Genomic DNA, 23,751 nt, shown 5'->3' with positions numbered 1-23,751 from the left:
ATCATTTGCTTTTTTCTTCCTAAGTAATTTTCTTATTGTGATAAAACATGTAACATGAAATTTTTCATTTTAACCATCAATGGTATTAAGTACATGCATATTACTGTGCAACCATCACCACCTTCCATATCCAGTACCTTTTTCATCTTGAAACATAGTTTCCCTTGTCTCCTGCCAGCCCCTGGTAACCAGCATTCTACCGTCTCCACACATGAATATTACTACTCTAGGTACTTTATGTGAATGGTATCATACAGCATTTAACCTTTGGTATATGCTTGTTCATTTAGCATGATGTCTTCAAGGTTCAGCTATGTTGTGGCATGAATGTCAGAATTCTCTTTTTACTTATTTTATTTTTTTGGCGGCATTGGGGTTTGAATTCAGGGCCTTGCATTTGCTAGGCAGGTGCTCCGTGGCTTGAGTCATACGTCTAGTCCTTTTGGTGATGGTTATTTTGGAGAAAGGGTTTCACTTTTTGCCCAGGCAGGCCTGGTTCCCAATCCTCCTGTTTTAAGCTTCCCGCTGTTCCTGAGATAACAGGCGTACACCATCACGACCAACTTTATTCCACTGAGATAAGGTCTCTTCAACTTTTTTTTGCTCAGGATGGCGTGTAACCTCAATCTTCCCCATCTCAGCCTCCCAAGTAGCTTAGGACAGACATGCAATGAACTTTTTACCTGGGCCGGCCTCAAATCATGATCTTCCTGACCTCAGCCTCCCAGGTAGCTAGGATTATAGGCTTGAGCCAATGGCACCTGGCTAGAATGTTCTTCATTTAAAAAATGACATTCCACTGTGTGTATAAAATACACTTGGATTACTTCTACCTTTTGGCTATTGTGAATTATACTCCTATGGAGCCATCTCTAAAATGACACCTAAAATATGATTTTGAGTCCTTGCTTTCTTTTGGGTATATATCCAGTGATATAACTGCCAGATTACATGGCTTTTTTTTTAAGAAATGGCCATACTATCTCCCAAAGCAGTTATACCACTTCACATAATGCTCAGCAAAGCCTAAGGCTACCTATTTCTTCATAGCCTCACAAATACTACTACTTTTTAGCTATTGGGAGCTAGAAACATGTAGACTCTTAGTAGATCCTCATGATTATGACTTTTCTTTACATCCAGTGCCATACACTTGGCCATTTGATTCTAAATGAGCTGAGAAGCATTGCTTGAAGTACAAATTTGTCCAAAAAGGGCTTGTTAATGACAATCAATCTGTTCCTCTCCTACTTTACTGCCTCTTTCATAAGAAAATTTTCTGCAAATGTGGTAGTCTTTGCCATTTTGTTGAGATCAGGTCTCATGATCTCAATGAGACCAAGAACACAGAACTATAAAAGAATTACCTGCTCATGTTGCACTCTTGCACATTTGTACCAAAGTAAGAATATAAGCTACAATCTGGGAAAAGTTTCTGCAACTCAAATCCTTGTAAGGATACTGGAAATCTAAATTGTATTTTTGTTAGCAGAATAATGAATATATTTAGGAACTTTTCATTTGTGTGGTATTATACAACTTCTTCACCAAACTGGCATCTGACATCACCTAAAATAAAACTTAAAATATTCAAAGAAAGAAAGAGACAGACTGAAGAGGACATGGCAGGATATTACAATAATTCAGATGTGAAATGATGAGGGCACACAACATTACAATGGAAATGGAAAAATACTATGAAAAACTTAATTAAAAGATAAAACAGTAATTTTTAAATTTAAGTGAAATAAGCATATTTTCACTCTTAGTCTAGATAGTATCTCAACAAAAAACATTAATTTGGATTTAAGAAACTGAACAAAAGAACTGGAAAGATTAACTAATCTGAAAATGTCATAACTTTATTTTATCCAAGTTACACTCAGCCACGCTCAGGTTGGACTTTGAGAATATGTTCCTGAAATTCTGTGTTTAAGACTCATTTTGAATGCCAAATTAAAAAAAAAAAAAAAGTGACACTCTGGCACTTAGTTTAGCAACTCCCCATTGTGAGACAAAAGAACCATATGATTACCTGGTAGCCTTCTGTTTTTTTCTGACACCACTTCAACAAGGCATTCCTCTTTGATCCTCCATATTCTCTTGCCAATGCTGAGAGAGGGTCCTTCCTTTCCTCTCTGGTAAGTGAAAACAAGAAATCCATAATTGAAATATTTTTTTATTTGAGCACCAAAATAAGAGTATAGGATTGGTTTGCATTTTTTACTATACTATATATAATAATAAAAATTTACATGTAAGAATGTATATATTCAGACCATTCAACGGCAAGAGGTAACTTTACATTAACTTGATTTTTATCTATCAATTTTTAGTTTATGATCCACGTATCAGCAGTTTCCTCTATCTGAAGGGAGAAGCTCTACTCACCATCCACACAGAATTAGGCAAAGATTCAGTACCATGTGCATTCACAATTAATAGGATGCATTCCAGGGAGCTCAGAAGGAGAAGGAAGACAACCTAATCTTGATGACATCTGAAATTGTCCTGGTTACCTTTCATTTAATATCTTACCCTCCCCATGATAGTATTGCTTTGATTTATTTCACCTTTTTGTTTCTAACCTTTTATGTCCTTAATCTTTTCATCATTTTGTCAATCACTTATTGTAGGTACAAAGGGCAAGATTATGTAAGGTATAGGATCCTAAGACACAGTTCCTGCCTTTGTTGGGTCAGGAACCTAAAGGACAGGTGAGTGAGTCAGTATCCCATCCCCCCTGGAGAGCACTTTGAGCCCTGCACCCTGAGAGGAAGTTACATGGTCTCATAAATCTGCCACAGGACTGATAAACAGAATGCTCTCAAGGTTGTTACCCCACAATAAAGGGCAAACAGACCAGCTCATGGAAGAGAGCCCGTGAGCAGGAATCCACGACCAGTGTAAAGAACCCACCTAACCCTTACTCTAACCCAAAGTTAAAGCATCCATAAAAAGCCCAGCCTTCACTTCAGGGGGAAGCCACCAGTTTCTGGGCTCCACTGCAGCCTTTTCTTTATCTCATAAATATACCTGTGTGTGCATTATCCGTGTCTTGTGAGCTTATTCCTAAGCCCAGTAAAGAAACCCACATCACTGGCCCATTACACCTTCATGGAGCTCACAACTGGAAAAAGCAGGTAAGACAGATAAGAGATAGCAATAAATATTAAAAACATTTACCACTTCCACAAAACATCTCAAGTGTGTTTACTGCTAAATTACATACTCTTTTTTTTTTTTTTGAGATGAGACTTCACTATGTTGTAGGCTGGTCTAAGTGATCTTCTGCCTCGCTTCCTAAATGCTGTGATTACAGATGCACATCACCACACCTAAGAAGTTAAGTACTCTTTATTGTATACAGGTAATTAGAACTTTATCTTGCAAAGATACTAGAAGTTTTCTATTAACTTACTCATTCAATGTCACCTTGAGGATAAGCACTGTACAGACAATGTACAAGTATTAGACAACTGATAGTGAACATAGAGTCTGTGCTCCCTCAAAGACTTCAGAATTTACTATACAATGAATATACTTAGAAGCTTGGGAAGAAAAATCTAACTGTTGGAACAGGGATGCAGCTTAGTGGTAAAGCATTTGCCTAGCATGTATAAGGCTTTGGGTTCAAACCCCAGTAACAGACAGACAGTCAGACAGACAGACACACACTCACACACACATACTCACTCACTCTCTCCCTCTCTGACAGAATTTAAAACTTCCATGTAAGGTATTTCATGGCATTGTTAATTACCTTGTAGCCAGGATAAACACCTTGCCCCAGACCAGACACTGAATAAAAAAGACCCTATCCATGTTGCACCAAATTCTTCCTTTTAGCAGCTACCTTAGAAGTAGAATGGAACACTAAAAACACCTAGAGAAGGACAGTACTTTGTAATACACTCTTAGACAAGTAGACTATTCTTAAAATATGGGTATATTTTTTAGTGACTAAGCAAAGACTCTAGCCACACTCCCCATGAACTCATCACCCCAATAAATGTTCTAAAGCACCTCAGTGTTCCAGAGATAATGTTAGTATTCTTTAGTACTTTATTTTATCAGTATTCACCATTCAAAAGTATGCTATTGTAAGAAAAATGATCTTTTCTACCAAAGTATATATCACCCTCTTAGATGAATTAAAATTCCTCAGGTCACCATCTTCAGTGAGTTGCGTTGTTTAAAGGGTTCCTGTTTCTTCTGGATTCTTATACAGTCCCATTGCCTGCGGAAAACTGCCCACCAAATTACATGTCCTAACCCATCCCCTAAGCCTTTAGCCAATCAGAAAGATTGTGAACCTCTGACCTGGACAAATCCCAGGTGAGGGGCAGGTACAACTGAGTCAGGGATATGAGGAGAAGCCACTGTCAGCCATTTTGTGCTCGAGTGTCTGCTCAGCTGGAGTAAGTACATGCTTGCACCCATTTGATGAAAAGAAATTGCCTTGTCAAGATTTTCTGTCTCTCATGTGTCTGTTTTCAGCACCAGAGGGTCTGTAATTCATTCCGACAATTTGGAGGCTTGTCTGGGATTCCGTCTGGGAAAGGAGGCCCCCCAGCTCTTCCCTGGGGAGACGTGTTCTGCTGCCTAGCTGCAGCAGCCCCGAGGTTCAGCTGACGGTGGCAACTTTCCAGATCTGCAAATGAACTCGGAATCCAGAATTTCTTGACAACACAGGTAAAAGAGCTCTGAAGACAGGAACCCTGGTGACCACATAAGTTTTGCGCACAAACCAAGACAAGAAACGTCATGGGTGTGACCTAGTAATGTCTTGGTGGTTGGGATATGGAGGTTGTGTGATGTGTGAATGAGACATGTCAGGTGACATGAAGGGAAAGCAGAGTCCTGATCTGCAGTTCTGAGGCAACCTCATAATATTTAAGGTGGAATTAGATTCTTGAATCTGTCCAGGTCAGCAGCTTATATTGACCTGCTGGCTACCAAGAGGTGCCCTAAGCTCCCACAAGGGATGAGGCTAGAAATGGACAAAGTGAAAGAGAATCAGAGTGCAAGAAACCTCCAAGGCAAAGGAGGGGAGGATAGACAGAGCACAATTGACCAGAATGGAGAAACGGGAAATAAAAGCAGCGAAGAGGGAAGCCAACAAATGAAGGTCCAGGACAAAATACCCTCTGAGAGCCCCTAGGGAAGATGTTAAGATATTGGGATAACAGCCCCCATACTAAAGGGAAAAAGAAACAAAGGATGGTCAAATACTGTTGTTTTATCTGAACCCAAAAACCAATATTAAAGCCTTTGGTTTTTTAGCCAAAATTTGGGTCTGACGAGGACTGGGTCTGCCAACTATTAATTCAACATGTAAATGGCAAGAACCCGTCGCTCAAGAGGAGAAGGAACATGCCCTTTGTTGGAGACAAATCCCATAGTCCTGTTTCCACTTGAAGAAAAGGAAAGGAAGAAAAAAAAAAAAAAAACACTTCTAACTGGGATTTACTCTCCTCCGTTCTCCAGCCCCACCCCCCCCACTCCTCCGGTTCAGGTGCCAGAGCCAGCTCCCACTTCCCCACCTCCTCCTTCCAGCCATTCCACCTCTATCTCCCTTCAACTCCCCCCCCTTCACCCCCTACCCAAAACCCCTCCCTACCTTGACTTCAAAGGTAGTTAGAACAATGTCATCAAGACATTGAGAATCTACCTTTTCCTCGGTCTGAAGAAGAAAAACCCCACTCCCTCTTTCCTCTCAGGCAGGTTCCCCTAGAAGGAGGTGAAATAGGGTTTTTAAATGGCCCTCTTACCAGTTCTGAGGTACAAAATTTTAAAAAGGAGTTTCGAGCCCTTCTCAAGGATCCCCTTAGGGTCTCAGAACAGGTTGATCAATTTCTGGGACTACAGATATATACCTGGGCTGAGTTAATGTCTATTTTGGGAATTCTCTTCTCAGGGGAGGAAAGAGCCATGATCTATAGAGCAGCAATGGCTCTCTGGGAGCGTGAACATCCCCCGGGACGAATTTCCTGGCAGCTGATGTTAAGTCTCCTTCCTAATCAAGAGCCCTGATGGGATAACAACACCCCAGGGCACTGAGAAAATATAAGAGACTAGGGAGATTTAATAATGAGGGGATAATCAGGGGGAGGTGATTAACACAACCATTAGCTTTATAAATTTCCTGGGAAGCCAGGGACTTCGTATTTCAAAGAATAAATTACAGTTTTGTTGAGACTGAAGTAAAATATCCAGGGCATTCAATCAGTAAGGACCAATGAAGGATTGGTCCAGAAAGAATAGAAGGAATCACTGGTCTCCCACTCTCAGGAAGGAAACAAGAATTAAGAAAATTCCTTGGCTTACTGGGATACTGCCAGTTATGGATAGATGCAGATGCCCTTAAAGCTAAATCTTTATATCTCAAATTGACCCAAGAGGGACCAGACCCCCTTCTTTGGACCCCAAAGGAGATAAAACAGGTAGATGAGCTAAAACAAGCCCTTATCACAGCTCAGGTGCTAGCCTTGCCCTCTCTTGAACAGCCTTTTCACCTCTTTGTAAATGTAAACAAGGGAGTTGCCCTTGGGGTGCAAACCCAAAAACATGGGGGTCAATGTCAACCTATGGCCTTCTTATCTGAATTCCTAGATCCTGTCACCCAAGGTTGGCCTGCCTGCATTCAGGCAATAGCAGCTATAGCCCTTCTAACAGAAGAAAGTAGAAAAATCACCTTTGGGGAAGTCTAGTTATTAGCACTCCCCATCAAGTTAGAACGATCCGAACCCAAAAGGTGGGTAGATGGCTGACAGAGTCCAGGATCCTAAAGTATGAGGCTATCTTGCTAGGAAAGGATGACCTGACTTTAACTACTGATAAGGCCCTAAATCGAGCTACTTTCTTGGAAGGGGAAGCAGAAAGGAAGAGCCCTGCACATAAATGTTTAGATATTATTAAATACCAAATGAAAGTAAGGCCAGACCTCAGAGAACTCCTTTCCAGACCGAGTTCCATTTCTTTATGGGTGATACTCTCAGGTAATTGAGGGAAAAAGACATAATAGGTAGGCCTTGACTATAATAGAATCAAGCTGACTCCCTAACAATTGGTCAGCACAGAGTTGTGAATTGTTTGCTCTAAATCAGACTCTTGTAAATCAGCCCACTAAATTAGTCTTAGAGACCAGATTACCTTGGACTAAATGTCTTCCCATAGCACTACTCAGGATAAGGACAGCCCCTTGGAAGGCCATTGGCCTCTCCCCTTATGAAGTGCTTTATGGTCTTCCTTACCTTAACTCTGTTACTGATGTGCCTACCTTTGAAACCAAAGACTATTTCCTCAAAAATTATATACTTGGATTGTCCTCTACCGTTCTTTTTCTTAGGAAAAAGGGGTTGTTAGCACAGGATCCTCCACTTGACTTTCACATTCACCCACACTAGCCTGGTGATTATGTGCCGATCAAGACCTGAAAAGAAGCTTGAGCCAGCTTGGGAAGAACACTTCCTGGTCCTGCTGACCATGGAAACAGTCTTCCAGACTGCATAGAGGGGATGGACTCATCACACCTGACCAGAAGGAATAATAGACTATGCTCTCACATCCAGGAGACACCAGAGTAACCTTAAAAAGACTATAGTGAAATTATTCTTTCTCTTTCATTTGGGAAAAGGTACATTTATTATTAATGTAACTCAGAGTACTTTTCCCTTAACTGTTGAATTCGATGCATGCCAGATCCTTCCTAGTGGAGACCCTATGTCCCAACTCCAGCTCCAAGGATACTTTTTTATATGTGCCCCATCCCAGGACCCACAGGTTAAGCCTGGTATCTGTCCAGAGTGGACGGATGTGGCACGAAACACTGGGTATAAAGGATACACTTCTCCTTTTATGACAATCCTAAGGGCTGGACCAGACCCTGAGATACTGGTAAGACTCCTATTTCCACCATCCAGAACAACTGACAGTCTTTTAACAGACTACAGTCAAAATTACAGCTGTTTCAGACACACCCCTCTCTTTCTTGCAAAGACCAAACACTTAGATTGGTCATGTATGACAAAAGAACCATCGTATTTTGTAAATATGAGTTGGGGGCGGATGCCTCAGGAACAGACCCTTTAGGTGCCTTTGAGCTCCGTATACCTTCCAAACCCTCTCAGAGGACACCCAGTTCTACCTCTGCTCCAGCGTTACCTCCATGCTCACACAACAATTGAACTCATGTAACCGTAGTAGAACTCAAGGACCTAAAACAAACTGTGACTATTGAAATTGAGTATGGGGATACAAATGCTTGGATGGAATGGATAAAATATTCCATCCAGATATTAAATAAGAGCGATTGTTACTACTGAGAGGCCAGAGTCTCAGGTGGTTTTGTTTCCATTAGGATGGTCCTCTGATCCAGATGGAATGCATTGCATGTTGGCTCTGTTCCAGGATGCCACAGCTTGGGGTAATGAATCCTGCTGGATGTTATCACTGCTGTTCCCAGAGGTCCTGAGGGTCAGTCCCCAAGGACTGTTAAACCATCTGCCCCAGATGTCAATTATACCTCATGTCTTCCCAGGCAGGGGGGGATGATTGACAAATGTGGAAAATCTGACAGAATACAGTGAAAGTGGTCCAGTCCACACTCATTCTCCATGGGCAGAGCCGATGCCTGGTGGTACTGCGGAGGACCTTTATTTGAAACTCTCCCAAGTAACTGGGCAGGCACCTGTGCTTTGGGGCAACTGGCCATCCCTTTCACCCTAGCTACAACACCTAGGAAAAGGAGAGACACAGGCATAGACGTTGCAGCCAGCCGCAGAGGCTCCTTGGGTCCCCCATTTTTATATTGATGCCATTGGGGTTCCTAGAGGGGAGCCAAATGAATTTAAAGCCAGAAATCAAATTATAGCAGGATGGTCCTGTAAGTTGGTGGTCCACCATAAATAAAATGTCAATTGGATTAATTATATTTATTATAACCAACAAAGGCTTGTTAACTATACCAGGGATGCTATAAAAGGAATAGCAGAGCAATTGGGACCAACTAGCCAGATGGCTTGAGAGAACAGGCTAGCATTAGATATAATGTTAGCTGAAAAGGGAGGAGTTTGCAAATAATTGGAGTTTTATGTCGTATGTATATACTAAATAACACAGCCCCTGATGGAACTATTAGTAAGGCCCTTCAGGGATTAACTACCCTATCTAATGAGCTAGCTGAAAATTCAGGTATAATGATCCCTTCACTAACTTAATGGAAAACTGGTTTGGGTGATGAAAGGGCTAGATGACCTCAGTCTTAACCTCCTTGGTCGTAGCAGCTGGAGTTTTAATTTTAGTAGGATGTTACATAATTCCTTGTGTCTGAGGACTAATACAGCGGTTAATTGAGACAGCCCTACCCAAACAATCACCCCTGCTCTACCCAAATAATTTGTTCCTATTAAAAACACAGAAACATGAGAGCCAACGGCTCCTAATGAGTTTGAAGAAAAGAATTTAAATTAAAAGAGGGGGGAAACTAAGAAAAATGATCTTTTCTATCAAAGTATAGGTCACCCTCTTAGATTACTTAAAATTCCTCAGGTAACAGGTAACTTGCCATCTTAGGTAACTTGCATTGTTTAAAGGGTTCCTGTTTCTTTAAGATTCTTGTACAGTCCCATTGCCCACAAAAACTGCCCACCGAGTTACATGCCGTAACCCATCCCCTAAGCCTTTAGCCAATCAGAAAGATTGTGAACCTCTGACCTGGACAAATCCCAGGTGAGGGGCAGGTACAACTGAGTCAGGGATATGAGGAGAAGCCACTGTCAGCCATTTTGTGTTTGCATGTCTGCTAGCCCTGTCAAAAATTTCTGTCTCTCATGTGTCTGTTTTCGGCACCAGAGGGTCTTTAATTCATTTCAACACTATGAAATCAAAGAGGACACGTTTAGAACTGAAGCTGTTCCAACTGAGAGGTGCATTAAAAAACTATCAATTTTTATTTATTTTAGAACCAAAAGCAAAATACCAAATATTTATCAATATACAGTTAGAAAGCTACTTTGAAGAAATACACTTTTATGCTTATGTGTCAGCTCACCAGATACCTGATTTAGCTTAAAGGGTTCAAAGAAGTTTGTTATAATATCACTGAACATAGGTAAACAGATAAAGTTAAGAGATGCAAATAAACACAAAAGGAAAGCCAAAAAACAGACAGACAAAAAAAGCAAAGAAAAGGAAAACTGTCTTGTTCAATGTAAAAGTTAACTTCTAATGAATGTGAAAGGCTTACTCTGGTCACATGGAGTCTGTTTTGTTACAGAAACAACTTAAAATGCATTAGAGTGACTCTATGGACACAATAAGAAGCTGCAGGAAAGAGGCCTCTGGAGCTAGAGGGTCATCTCCTGTCACTTCTTCATTTCAAGATAAGGAAACAAAGGCTAAAAGATGCCTTATTAAAGATCACAGCTTCAAAGCCAGGAGGCGAGGAGGAGCAAATGTTTTATCTCCCATGTAGGGAGCCCATCACCTATGAGACAAAAAAGAGCACTGACGGTCCCTTCTCTGCACAGTCAGAGTGGCCCGAGCTCCTCTGTGACTGAACTGCCTATTTGCTCCTAAGATATACAGCTTATGAGACCACTATTCTCAAAAGTTGGTGCCCTTAGAAAAGGTAGGGCTCTAAAAAGTAAGTCCATAATTTGAATTTGAGAAGCTAAGTATTCCACTTTATCCTCCAATCTATAAATTAATATACAACTAAATTTCTGAAACCCCTTCCTACGCCCTTCCCTCCTTCTTAATACCTGTCAACAGTCTTTCCTTATCCCTATAAACAATGAGTGCCTAATTTCTGACATTCATCTTTTTCCTCTAAGTTCTTAATACCGCTTAGTCCAAAATAGCTTCTACCATAAAGGAACTATGAATAAAACATAAACTTATGTTTTCATATAGTGCTTATCAATTTTTAATGTAGCATCACGTTCCCCAACTTTCAGCCTAAACAATTACAGCCACTTTTGGTAACTCTCATTCTTGAAATCCTTTGATAAAAATCTGTATCTTAGCTGAACACCAGAGGCTCATGCTTATAATCCTAATACCTGAGAGGAAGGGATCAGGAGAATTGTGGTCAAAGGCCAGCCTGGGCAAAAAGCAAGACCCTGTTTCAAAAATACCCAACACACACAAAAAACAAGACTGGTAGAGTGGTTCAAGTGGTAGAGGGCCTGCCTAGCAAGCGTGAGACCCTGAGTTCAAATCCCAGTACTGCCCCCACTCCCCCAAAAAAATCTATTTCTGAAGTCATCTTTCCTTTTGAAAATTCTCCTGGCTCCAATCCTCTCTTTAGGTATTTTCCACTATTATCACCCTGGTCCACACTTGCTAACTTTGTCCCAGACCAGTGTAACATTCTTTCAGCTGGTTTCCTTTTGTCCAAAACAGTACTTTATCGTACACAAAGTTATTTATCCCACTTTACAGCTTTTTACCACACCAAAATGACTCAATATAAGTTTAAAGATGTTCCAACACCTAGCTCTACCCTAACTATTCAATCTTGCCTTCCACTGTCCCCTTAAATGGCAAAGACACCTTCTGCTGGTCTTCTTGAATTTGCATCATTGCTACCTCCCACATATCCTGACTGCTCACCTTTTCATCCCTTTGGTTCTCTGACTCAGGTTATTCACCTTGCCAATGAAGTCCCATCACAATCCTCAGAGCCCCACCCAAGTTCCACCTTTCTAGGAAGCCTTCTCTAACACTCCACCTATGAATCCAGGTTAAATACAGGTTAAATATCTCTCATCTGAAATGCCTGAGACCAGAAATGTTTCAGATTTCAATGTTTTTCAGATTTTAAAGTATGCGCATAGACCTTACAGGTTGACCATCTCTAATTCAAAAGCCTAAAATTTAAAACATTTTGAGCACCAGGTGGTTGCTCAAAAAGTCTTTCAGATTTTCTGATTAGGGATATTTAACCTGCGCTTACTTTTGCACTTAACCATTCTCTAGTTAAAAATAACAAAAAAAAAATACTCAGTTGTTTAAGGAAAGAAACTGTCTATTTTGTCAGTGTCTTCTCATTTACCCAATTCTGCACAGAGAAGAGGAGATGAGTCAACACTTAACAACACAAAAAGAGAAAAACATATAGGGTTCAGATGCCGTTATTTTACAAGCTGATCATTTACTCAGAAAGACCAGAGGAAGATATACATGAAATACACCAACATTAACTGCTCCCTACCTTATCCGGCTCCGCGTGGTGGGCGTCACTGATGCTGTTGGAGAGGACGACAGGGAGAGCTGTGGCGACGTGGTTCCCATAGCCATAAGAGAGGCTGGTGATGCTCCCTCTGGAGCAGAGATGTCCCGTTTCATTTCTTCACTACTTCGCCGAGACACTAATTGTAAAAAATAGTCATTACCTATTTTGTAGCCAAAAAAAAAAGAAAAAGAAAAAAAATTTTCTGACAGTAACTTAGGCTTTGCACTTGTTAGACATGTTTTTTGCATGTCCAGCCTGCAGAAACATTTTACATTTTTGAGGTGTTTTCCTCTAAGATTCCAAAAGAAGAGATATTACTTTATAAGAGAAAAAAGCTAATATTTTACCTTACTGATGACTGGAAAGGATTTTTTTTTTTTTTTCATTAAAAACATCTGTGAAGGTATGGTGGAGTGGCTTAGGCAGTAGAACACTAGTATAAGTGGGAGGCCCTGAGTTCAAATCCCCAGTATGGACCCCCAAAACTGGCTATAATCCTAGATACTTGGGAGGCGATGATTGGGAAAACCTCTGCCTCCCAAGTAGCTGGGATTATAGATGTATGCCACTATGCCTGGCCCTTGATTTTAATATAACCAACGTTACAACATCAGTAATTTTCCCTGATTACTAAAAATTACGCACTTTTATTGGTTAACACTTTCTTGATGATTTTAGGATAACCACAGCAGTATGTAACTCTACATTACTAAAGTGGTACCCTTAAAGATCCATAGGGAATAGATGCTTTTCCCTATTATATGATCTTAGAATGATATGCTTATATATTCCTTGTATAATTTTATAATTATTCTTTATTCTGGGTCCTTTTTATGTCTTCAATCAATAGGTTTCCTTTTAAGTGGCACATTAGGAAATTAAATGAGAAAAAAACTTTCAAAAGTTTATATAAAAGAGAGGAAACAGACTGAAGAAGAATCTGAAGAATTCAGTTGTAAGAAAAGCACACAGAAAAAAAAGCGTTTGGAGTCAGGTGTGGTGGCATTCACACGTAATCTTAGCATTTGGGAGGCTGTGGCAGGATTATGTCAAGCAAATGTCAGTGGAACTCTTTTTTTGGGGAGGGGGAGAGAGAAGGAAAAAGACTTTGGGGTGGTAATGTTCTGATTACAGATCTTTGTACTGATTCAGGACCCAGCTACAACACGCAGAAAACATTACTAAGTCTTCACCCACAAAGAAATACAATAACTCTATGTCATATAAAGTTGGAAAGCAAGCAAGGAGGAAGGAAATTTTACTAAGCTCACTCCATGTACAAGGGGGGCACTGACTGTGTAAAGGCAGAATTACAGGGATTTTTCCTTTCATGGTCCAATTTCTACTTGTGCTATAAAGTATAAGAAAAGGCCACAAGAAAAAATATTATTAACAATTTATAAATTGAAGAGTTATCTACTGAAGGCAAAGTAACAAGCCCATCAAAATCATCATTACAGGATGAATTTACATACTGAAAGTTTAGCTTCAGAAATTTCTTGGTGAGATTTGAAATACCTCTTCAAAATGAGTCACAATACGCCTTGGGATAAATATTCTTTCCCAATGTATCAAGTCTGCATGAAGCTTTATGTCCAATATGTTGCCGTTACACTGGAGGCACTTAAAAAACTTCTGGAGGAGTCTTAATTTTAAAAGAAAATTTCAGGTAAAAGTCATTACCTGAGATGGTCTTGGCACTTTCCATGGCAGGAACTCTTGGTAGAGAAGCAGGTCGACTGGTTGAAGATGTTCTTAATAGATGCTCTGTACAAAGTGGAAAGGTCACAATAAAGAAATCTGATGAATGCTGAAGTAATAAAAGTCCCCTCAACATTGAGGCTCATCCTTCTTCGTAAGTCAGGGTACTTCAATAATTCCCCATAGTCTGTTTATTGAAAACAAATCCCGTAGACAAAGAACATGGTAAAGCATTCCATTTTAACATTTTATTTCTAAAGATGAGGTGCCCTACACAGGAGAATATTTCTTAGTCATTGACTGCCTCTTACATCTTCAATGCAATTCAACCAAAATTAAGAGGGCTCTTATTGCATCTACGTCTAGGGCACAAAATAAATAAAACAATGACCCAATGTGCCTATAGTTATTGGGGGACATCATACACATACACAAACATAGACCAGTTTGGATGGGATAATTACAGTATCAAAATGATAATGTGCTATCAAACCACAGAGAGAGAAGAATTTATTTTTATTTCAAGAAGCAGAGAAAGCTTTAAAAACACAATGGCATTAAGCTAGGCCTCACTAGCAGAGAAGAAGGGTGGAAAAAGGTATTTTAGCCAGACGATAATCAGAGCAAAGGTGTAAGTTACAAAAAAAAATAATAATAATAATAATAAAAGTATAGTATGACTAAACCATAGCGTATATGAAAAACAGACCAAGAAGCAGGAAAGTGGCTTTTCACAGAGGATGAGGCTGACTAGTGTCACTAGCATTTGGAGAGTGTTACAATCAAATACTGCCTCTGTGTACATTTATAGCCTCTTCTCTGGTTCCTCAAACACGAGCTTTCTTGGGAGCTTCTATAGTCCCTTAAATACTGGGGCAAGCTGTGCTCTCCTGGTTCTCTCTTCCTGCACAAATCTTATCTAGGGCTACACAAGACCGATAGAAAGCTGTCTTCAGGCTGGGACACAAAGAGGTAAGCACAAGTACAGACTAGATGTGTTCTGCCTGGCCAGGGTCCGGCATGTTAGGGTTGTGTGACTATGGTTGAACCAAACATCAACACTTGCATTTCATAAAAACTACTTATTAGCCTTGCTGTCCAAGAATGCCCACCATTTCTTTACAAGAATTAACAATTGAGGGCTGAAAGCATGACTCAAGCAGTAGAGCTCCTGCGTAGCAAGGGTGAAGCCCTGAATTCAAGCCCCAGAACCACCGAAAAAGGAAAAAGAAAAAAGAATTAACAAGTTAAACAAGATCCCTCTCACCTCTCACACTGGGCGTTGTGGTACACTGGGAATTCTAGCAGTGGGAAGGCAGAGAGGAGAATCACAACTTCTATGTAGAAGCCTAGGCTACACAGAAAGACCCTGTCTCAAGAAATTAAATTAATAAACAAAACCCCTCATCATGAGAGAATACCTCATGATATTTCTCTTTCTTTTTTTTTGTGGGACTGGGAGTTGAAGTCAGGGCTTTGCACTTGCAAAGCAGGCACTCTATCACTTGAGCCACACCTCCAGTCCATTTTGTTGTGGTTATTTTGGACATGGGGTCTCAGGAACTATTTGCTCATTCTGGCCTTGAACCTCTATCCTCCCATTTTCAGCCTTCCAAGTAACTAAGATTACAGACATGAGCCATCAGCACTAGAATCATTGTTTCTTAAGGATAGCACATGGTTCACCCCAAATTACATTTTCTAAGAGACTGAAGAACAACTGGTTATGATAACTTCCTACTTTGGAGGCCTACAGAGTAGGAAGGATGAACTTACCTTCTGAATGCAGAAAGGACATATAAAACTCAGAATGATTGCAACATTTTTATCTTGAACAAATACCACCTTTGTGCAAAGAACTTATAAGCAAGCACTAATCAAAATTTCAAACCCCATCAGCAGTTGGCATTTATCCTTATAGGAAGAGCACACTATGCACAGTCTGACACACAAAACAAAGTTAGCAGAACATGGAAATAGTAGAAAACAGAAATCAACATTTTAAATTTAATCAAAATTGCCATTGTAAGCCAGGCATAGTGGTATGGTAGCACAGGCCTGTCATCCTAGCTACAGGGGAGGTGTATATAGAAGAGGACAGTGGTCAGGCTGGCCCAGCCAAAAAGAAAAGATTCTAAAAATAACTAAAGCAAAAAGGGCTGGCAGTGAGGGAGACAGCTCAAGAGGCAGAGTGCCTGCCTAGCGAATACAACATCCTGAGTTCAAATGCCAGTATCACCACTCCCCCACCAAAAAAATTCCCATTCTACAGTTAGGAAACTAAAGGATCATTTCCCCAAAACAACACATCAGATTAAGGAAATGAAACAAAGGGTAAAAAGGCAAATTAAACAGGAGTGTTGGCTATGGACATTAACATAAATCTTGCTCATTCCCAACACTGAAAATGTTTCTAATGGGTCTTATTCAATCTTTCCGCTTTTACTATGTACACATGTGGAAAAATGTTCATGAAATTTACTACTGATCTGTGTGCCCTAAGACCTGGTTCCAGTTACTGCATGCCTAAGGACCCATATCTGTCCCAATGTGTCAGGAAGTCTGCTGTCATGAAGTATTTCCACTGGGAAAGTCAAAGCTGAGAAGCACCCTGGTGCCAGTGGCTCATGCCTGTAATCCTAATTACTTGGGAGGCTGAGGATCAGGAAGATTACAGTTCAAGGTCAGCCCAGGCAAAGAGTTCCTAAGATACCATCTGAATGGAAAAGAACTGGGAGTGATGGTGAATGCCAGTCATCTAACAGCAGAAAGCGAGACCCTATCTCCAAAATAACCAGAACAAAAAGGGGTTGGAGGCATCGCTCAAGCAGCAGAGCACCTGTCTGGGAATCAGGAAGCCCTGAGTTCAAACCCCAGGACCACCTTCTTCTCCTCCCAAAAAAGCTATGAAGCACTGTTACTGTAAGAACACAGATCCATTTACTTCTGCAGTGAGCAGGCTGGCTTCCATCTTCATGTCAAATATTGGCTTAGCCCCTTCAGGAAATAAAATTAGTGTATTACATTTTACAGTAATAGATTCTATTTAATTGCTGTATGGTGCTATTCTTGTTTTAAATTCATTTGTAAAACAAAAATCACTTGGGTGTCCTCTACTAGCCAAGCACTGAGCTTGGCACAAAGGTTAGAGAAAGGAGAGCATCATTTTGGCTGCAGTGAATTGGTGAGAATTGTGTGGGATAATGAGTTGAATGATACAGACAAGAGATGATGATTTAGACTGGGATGTTACAGATAAAGACATGAGGTGAAAAGATTCAAGGGATCATTAACAAGGTAGGATAAACAGAGTTGACGAGTGATTGGATAGGGAAGTGAGGATGGAGATAACCATGCACAGAGATAAGAAAGATGAGGAGTATTATGGAAGGAAGAGAGGTAAACACATTGAATTTAAGAACCTTTGAGATACCCAAGGGAAGATGTGGAATAGTCAATCAGAGTAAAAATTAAAAAGAAAAGCCTATAGTATGTAATTTTGAAAACTATCAGCACTCAAGCTGATGGAGAGGGAAAGTACATAATGACACAGAGGTCACTGGTAACCTTGGTCAGAGCAACTCAATATATTGGTGAGGACAGAGTCAGATTAGAATGTGCTGAGGAATGAATGGGAGAAAGGAAAAATGTGAAGATAAAACTGTGCAAGCAAGAAGGTAAAATTGCTAGTAGCAGAAGAGAGGAAGATTTTGTCTTTATTTTTTTGAGACAGGCTCTTGCTATTGCAGTCTGGACTGGTCTTGAAACTCATGATCCTCCTTGTCTTGGCCTCCTGAGTTCTGGAATTTCAGACAAGCATGACAACGCTCACTTTCTTTTTTTTTTTTTGCAGTACCAGGGCTTGAACTCAGGTCCTATACCTTGAGCCACTCCACCAGCCGTTTTTGTGTTAGGTATTTTTGAGATAGGGTCTCATAAACTATTTGCCCAGGCTGGCTTCGAATCTCAATCCTCCTGCCTCCTGAGTAGGTAGGATTACAGGCGTGAGCCACTGGAGCCCAGCTCATTTTTTTCCTTAACACAGTAAAGATGTAAGCATCTTTAAATGATGGAAGGGAGGGCTGGGAGAGTGGCTCAAGTGGTAAGAGAGCTTACCTAGCAAGTGTGAGGCCCTCAGTTCAAACCCCAATTCTATAAATAAATAAGTGAATGAATGAGAACACTCAAAGGGATAAGAACCAAGGTTCAGATAGAGACAAACCTAACCGAAGATATGTTCTATTAATGTCCAACAGATACCTGGAGATTACATGACCATGCTTGCTACTTAATTCCCTCTAAGTTTAGAAATCATAGAAATAAACAGGTATAGGTAATTTCCCTTTATTATGTGTCAAATCAAATTTATTTTTGACAAAGGTGCCTAAAACATATGATGAAGACAGCCTCTTCAACAAATATTACTAGGAAAACTGGATATCTGTATATAGAAAACTAGAACTAGATCTGTCTTTCACTCTGTACAAATATCAATTCAAAGTGGATCAAAGACCTCAGTATAAGGCCTCAAACTTTAAAACTACTGCAGGAAAAAGGAATGCACTGGAACATATAGGCATACGCAATAACTTCCTAAATAGAACTCCAATGACTCAGCACAAAGGACTGACACATGGGACTTCGTGAAACTAAAAAGCTTCTACACAGCAAAGGAAATGGTCCCCAAACTAAAGAGGCAGCTCACAGAATAAGAGAAAATCTGCCAGCTATACATCTGACAAGGGATTAGTAATCAGAATTTACAGAGAGCTCAAAAAACTAAACTCCCAAAGAATCAATGACCAATGAAGAAATGGACAAATGAACTGAACAGAGCTTTTTCAAAGGAAGAAGCACAAATGGCCAAAAAAACACATGAAGAAATGCTCAACATCTCTGGCCATAAAGGAAATGTAAATCAAAACCACAGTAAAAGTCTACCTCATTCCTATTTAGAATGGCTAACATCAAGAACACAAACAACAACAAATGCTGGCAAGGATGCATGAGAAAAGGAACCCTCATAACACTGTTAATGGGAATGTAAAATAGTGCAACCACTATGGAAGACAGTATAAAAGCTCCTAAAAAACTAAAAATAGAACTACTATATGATCCAGCAATACCACTCCTAGGCACATATCTGAAGGACTGTAAGTCAGGATACAATAAAGACACTTGCACACCCGTGTTTACTGCAGCATTATTTGCAATAGCCAAGCTATGGAAACAGCCCAGCTGGCCCCACAACTGATGAATGGATTGAGAGAGAAAGAGTGTGTGTGTATCCAGGCAGATACTTCTCACACTCCATCTCCAAAATAGCTAGAGCAAAAGTTGGAAAGGAAGTGTGGCTCAAGTGGTAGAGTACCTGCTTTGCAAGTATGGAGTTCTGAGTTCAAATCTTAGTCCCACACAGGAAAAAAAAAAAAAACTACAAAACGTTAAAGAAAGAAATTAAAGACAATACCAGAGCACCAGAGGATGGAAAGACCTCCCATGTTCATGGACTGGCAGAAATAATAACGGAAAATGGCTACACTACAAAAAGCAATCTATGTGTTCAATGCAATGTCTATCAAAATTTTAATGTCATTCTTTGCATAAACAGAAAAATCAATACTAAAATTCACATGAAAGTAAAAAAGACCCCCAAATAGCAAAAGTAATTCTGAGTAAAAAGAGCAATGCTGGAGGTATCACAATACCAGATTTCAAATAATACCACACAGTCATAATAATAAAAACAGCATGGTACTGGCACAAAAACCCCAATGGAATAGAATACAAGACCCAGAAATAAAATCACACAGCTAAAACCATCTGCTCTTTGACAAAACAACAAAAAAATACACATTGGAGAAGAGACAACCTCTTCAACAAATAGTACTGGGCAAACTGGTTATCTACATGCAGATTATGGAAAGTAGACCCCTATCTCTCACCCCATACAAAAAATCAATTCCAACTGGACCAAATATCCTACTACAGGAAAAAAACAGAGAAAACTCTGGAAGATAATAGACATAGGTAATTATTTGCTGAATAGAACACCAATTGCCCAGCATATAAGACCAAGAATTGCTAAATGGGACTGCATCAAATTTAAAAGTTTCTGCACATCAAAAGAAACAATTACCAGAATCAAGAACACCCCACAGAATGGGAGAAAATATTCACTAGCTATCTAACAATTAAAAAATTAATATCCAGAATATACAAGGAGCTCCAAAGGCTAAACAGCAAAAGAGCAAACAATCCCATTAATAAATTGGCAAACAATCTGAGAACCAGACAGTTCTCAGAAGAAGAAATTCAAATGGCTAATAAATACATGAATAAATGTTCAATTTCCTTAGCCCTTAAGGAAATGCAAATCAAAACTACATTAAGATTCCATCTCACTCTAGTCAGACTGGCCATCATCAAGAAAACAAACAACAAATGCTGGTAAGGATGTGGGGAAAAGGGAACCTTCATACACTGTCGGTGGGAATGTAAACTGGTGCAATCACTATGAAAATCAGTATGGGTATTCTTCAAAAAACTAAAAACAGACTTACCTTATGACCCCACCACACCATTCTTAGGCATATATCTGAAGGAGTACAAATCGATATATAAGAGAGATGCCTGCATACCCATGGTTATTGCAGGTCTGATCACAACTGCCAAACTGTGAAATCAGTAAAGGTTTCCAACAACTGATGAATAAAAAAAATATGATGTATATGTATATGTGTGTATACACATAAACATACAACGGAATATTATTCAGTCATAAGGAAAAACGAAATCATGTCATTTGCAGGAAAATGGATTAAACTGGAAAGCATCAGGTTGAATTAGATAAACTAAGATCAAAAAGTCAAATATTGCAATATTCTTACTCTTTTATGGATTCTAGATCTAAAATGATGATGCTGTTGCTGATAACAATAATAGGACATGAAAGGGGGACGGGGCGGTGATCATAAGAAGGGGAAGGGAGAAAGGAAAGGACACTGAAAAGTGAAGAGGATCAAAGTAAGCTACGTGTATATGTTCCAAGACAGCATAGTGAAACACACCTAACAATGAGAAAGGAGTGAGGAAGAAGGAATGGACATACAACAGAGGAGGTAAATTTATTCAAAGTACACTGTACACACATAGGAGATTATTACAATTAAATGTCCTTGTATTGTTAATGTATACTAATTCAAAAATACACCAAAACCATTTTTAAAATTAAATTAAAAAAATCTCTACAATGTGTGATTCACACTGTCCAGGGTACAATCCAAAATTACTAGATATATAAAGAAAAAGGAAAAAGTGACCAAAAATGTTTTAAAAATGGAAACATGAAGATAGCTTATATGTTAGAATTAGTAGAAAAGAATTTTGAAGTAGCTACTACAAATAGGATTGATGTTACAAAGGAAAATATGCTCTCAATGAAGAAACAAATAGGTACTCTCACTGTAAGAGTATAAAACAGACTATCCGAGATGCAAAGCAAAGGGCAGCCTAAAGCTGAAACTGAAGTGACATTAAGAAAGGTCAGTTCCCACTGGAAACTCAAAGCACTAACAGAAGAACTGGAAGCCCCTTCTTCACTGAAGGCAATCAAAGCAACCACAAATCTCCAACCCAGTCTAGTTCCTGAGTATACTAACTCAAATTCCCACCGTTAATGATTTACCAGAAGGAAAGAGGTGCCTGTTCCAAGGCAAAAAATTAATCTACTTTTCATGTTCCAAGGCATAAAATTAATCTACTTTTCATGTATGATGTCCAACTTTCAACAAAGAATTATAAAAATGCAAAAACCAAACAGAGGCTGGGCATGATGGTGCCAGCATATAATCTAGGTAATTAGATCTGGCCTACGTAGCAAGAACCTATCTCAAAAAAAAAAAAAAAAGGGACCAAAACAAACAACAATAAAAACCCACCTCCATTATGGCACAGATGTTGTATGTATTTGACAGGGCATTTAAAGTAACTATTATTAATATATTAAAAAGTAAGATCATTTAGGGTTTCTTACTTGATTTTCTTTTATAGTTTCCATCCCTGCAAAGATTAGATAAATAAAACTATGAAAATCAGGACTCTGGTTCTCAACTGGAAAAACTTTTGCCCCTTGGGGACATACAGCATATGGAGGCATTTTTGGTTGTTAGAACTCGGAGCAGGAGGATACTAACACCTTAGCAGGTGAATAACTCCAGTGGACAGAGGCCAGGGATACTGCTAAGCATTCTATACCGCACAAGACAACTTTCACACTGAAGATTCATGTGGCCCAAAATGTCAGTAAGACCAAGACACAAAACTTACACTTAAGCGATTACCAACAAGAAAATTCAAGGGATATAAATAACAAGTGGATGAGAAGCCAGAAAAAGAAAAAAGGAACAGGATGGGTAAAATAAAAAACATTCATCAAGATGGTATATTTTAGTCTGACTATATCAATAAGCATACTAAAAGTGATTAGTCTACATTTACAGGTTAAAAATCAGATCGTCAGAATTAACAAAAAAGTAGGACCCAACTATATACTGTCTATCAGAAGTCTACTTTAGCACATGCCAAAGGGTGGAGCTAGAGTGAGGGAACCACCTTGTGCTCCCCTTCGCAAGCAGGAGCCCCCAAGGGCAGTGCAAATGAACACTTACGGTAGAGCAAGGGGGAAGGTAAATGAGCTCTGGGAGGAGGCTGCTGCTTGCCCACCCTCTTTGTCTATTCTTCCCTTCCCCTATGTCCACCCCCACATATTCCAACCTCAGAGCAACACCATGTGTGCACTGGCAGCCAAAGTCAGTAAAAAGGAGCTCATCTCCAACCATAATGGGTCAACAAGACCACGGAAAAAGAACTGCAAGAAGCAATCAAACATATTGATGAAATAGACAGACTTAATGAACAAGCCAATGAGATTTGAAAGTAAAACAGAAATATAATAAACTCTGCCAACCATTTTCTTCAGAAGATTTGTTATCCAAGTTTTTAGGTAACAATATTTGTCAATGTGTCTGCACTGGAAGGGAGGAAGATGAAGAGGTGCTGCATTATTTGACCAGAATTGAAGTGACAGAATCTGAAGATAAAAAAACCAGACTGCAGAACAGATTTTTACTTTGATGAAAATCCTTACTTCAAAAATGAAGTTCTCACCAAAGAATTTCATCTGAATGAGAGTAGTGATCCATCCTCAAAGTCCACTGAAATCAAATGGAAATCTGCAAAGGATTTGAAGAAACGTTCAAGTCAGACACAGAATAAAGCCAGCAAGAAGGAGCAGCATGAAGAATGAAGAACCAGAGAGCTTCTTTGCCTGCTTTACTGACATTCTGACATAAGTGCAGATGAGTTCGGGGAGTACAACAAAGATTGTATTTGACCATATCCATTACAGTATTCTTGGTTCCTATAATGGATTGTGAAGTAGATGATGATGATGGTGGTGGTGGTGGTGGTGGTGAAGGATTTGAAGATATTGATGAAGACAGGAATAAGGATGAAGGTGAAGAAGAAGATGATGATGATGATGGAAAGGAAGGTGAGGAGGAGGAAGAATTTGACTAATATCACACTGATGGATTTCTTTTTTTTATTCCTCTCTAGTCCCTGGGAGTAAGTTACAGTCTTTCCCCTTTCTCCCCTTCTTGTGCTCACATGTCCTGTTCTTGAAGTCTCTTTTTTCGGTACCCATGGTTTTCAACTTATTTGGGGGTAAATACCTTCTGCAAATACAATGGGAAGACAATGTCCATACCTTTCTGTTCTAAATTAGTTTTTATCCTTCCTGTCCCAAC

General features: G+C 39.6%; 1 protein-coding gene across 4 annotated transcripts in view; it reads right to left on the bottom strand.

Moving 5' to 3' along the window:
- The window catches only part of Specc1l (sperm antigen with calponin homology and coiled-coil domains 1 like), a 141,446-nt gene that overhangs the window by 35,440 nt on the left and 82,255 nt on the right, over positions 1–23,751 (bottom strand). For 2 of the 4 annotated variants that reach the window (XM_020169872.2, XM_074060800.1), the window contains 3 exons: positions 13,925–14,008; positions 12,221–12,377; positions 2,036–2,138 (listed from right to left, as the gene is read on the bottom strand). In XM_020169872.2, coding sequence (XP_020025461.1) covers positions 2,036–2,138; positions 12,221–12,377; positions 13,925–14,008 — 344 coding nt within the window. Of the gene's footprint in view, positions 1–2,035; positions 2,139–12,220; positions 12,378–13,924; positions 14,009–23,090; positions 23,176–23,751 lie in introns of those variants that run through there. The other 2 variants (XM_074060802.1, XM_074060801.1) reach the window with 2 other exon arrangements.

Source organism: Castor canadensis, chromosome 18 (assembly GCF_047511655.1).
Source record: "Castor canadensis chromosome 18, mCasCan1.hap1v2, whole genome shotgun sequence".
Lineage (NCBI taxonomy): Eukaryota > Metazoa > Chordata > Mammalia > Rodentia > Castoridae > Castor > Castor canadensis.
This window is presented reverse-complemented; position numbering and strand designations above follow the sequence as displayed.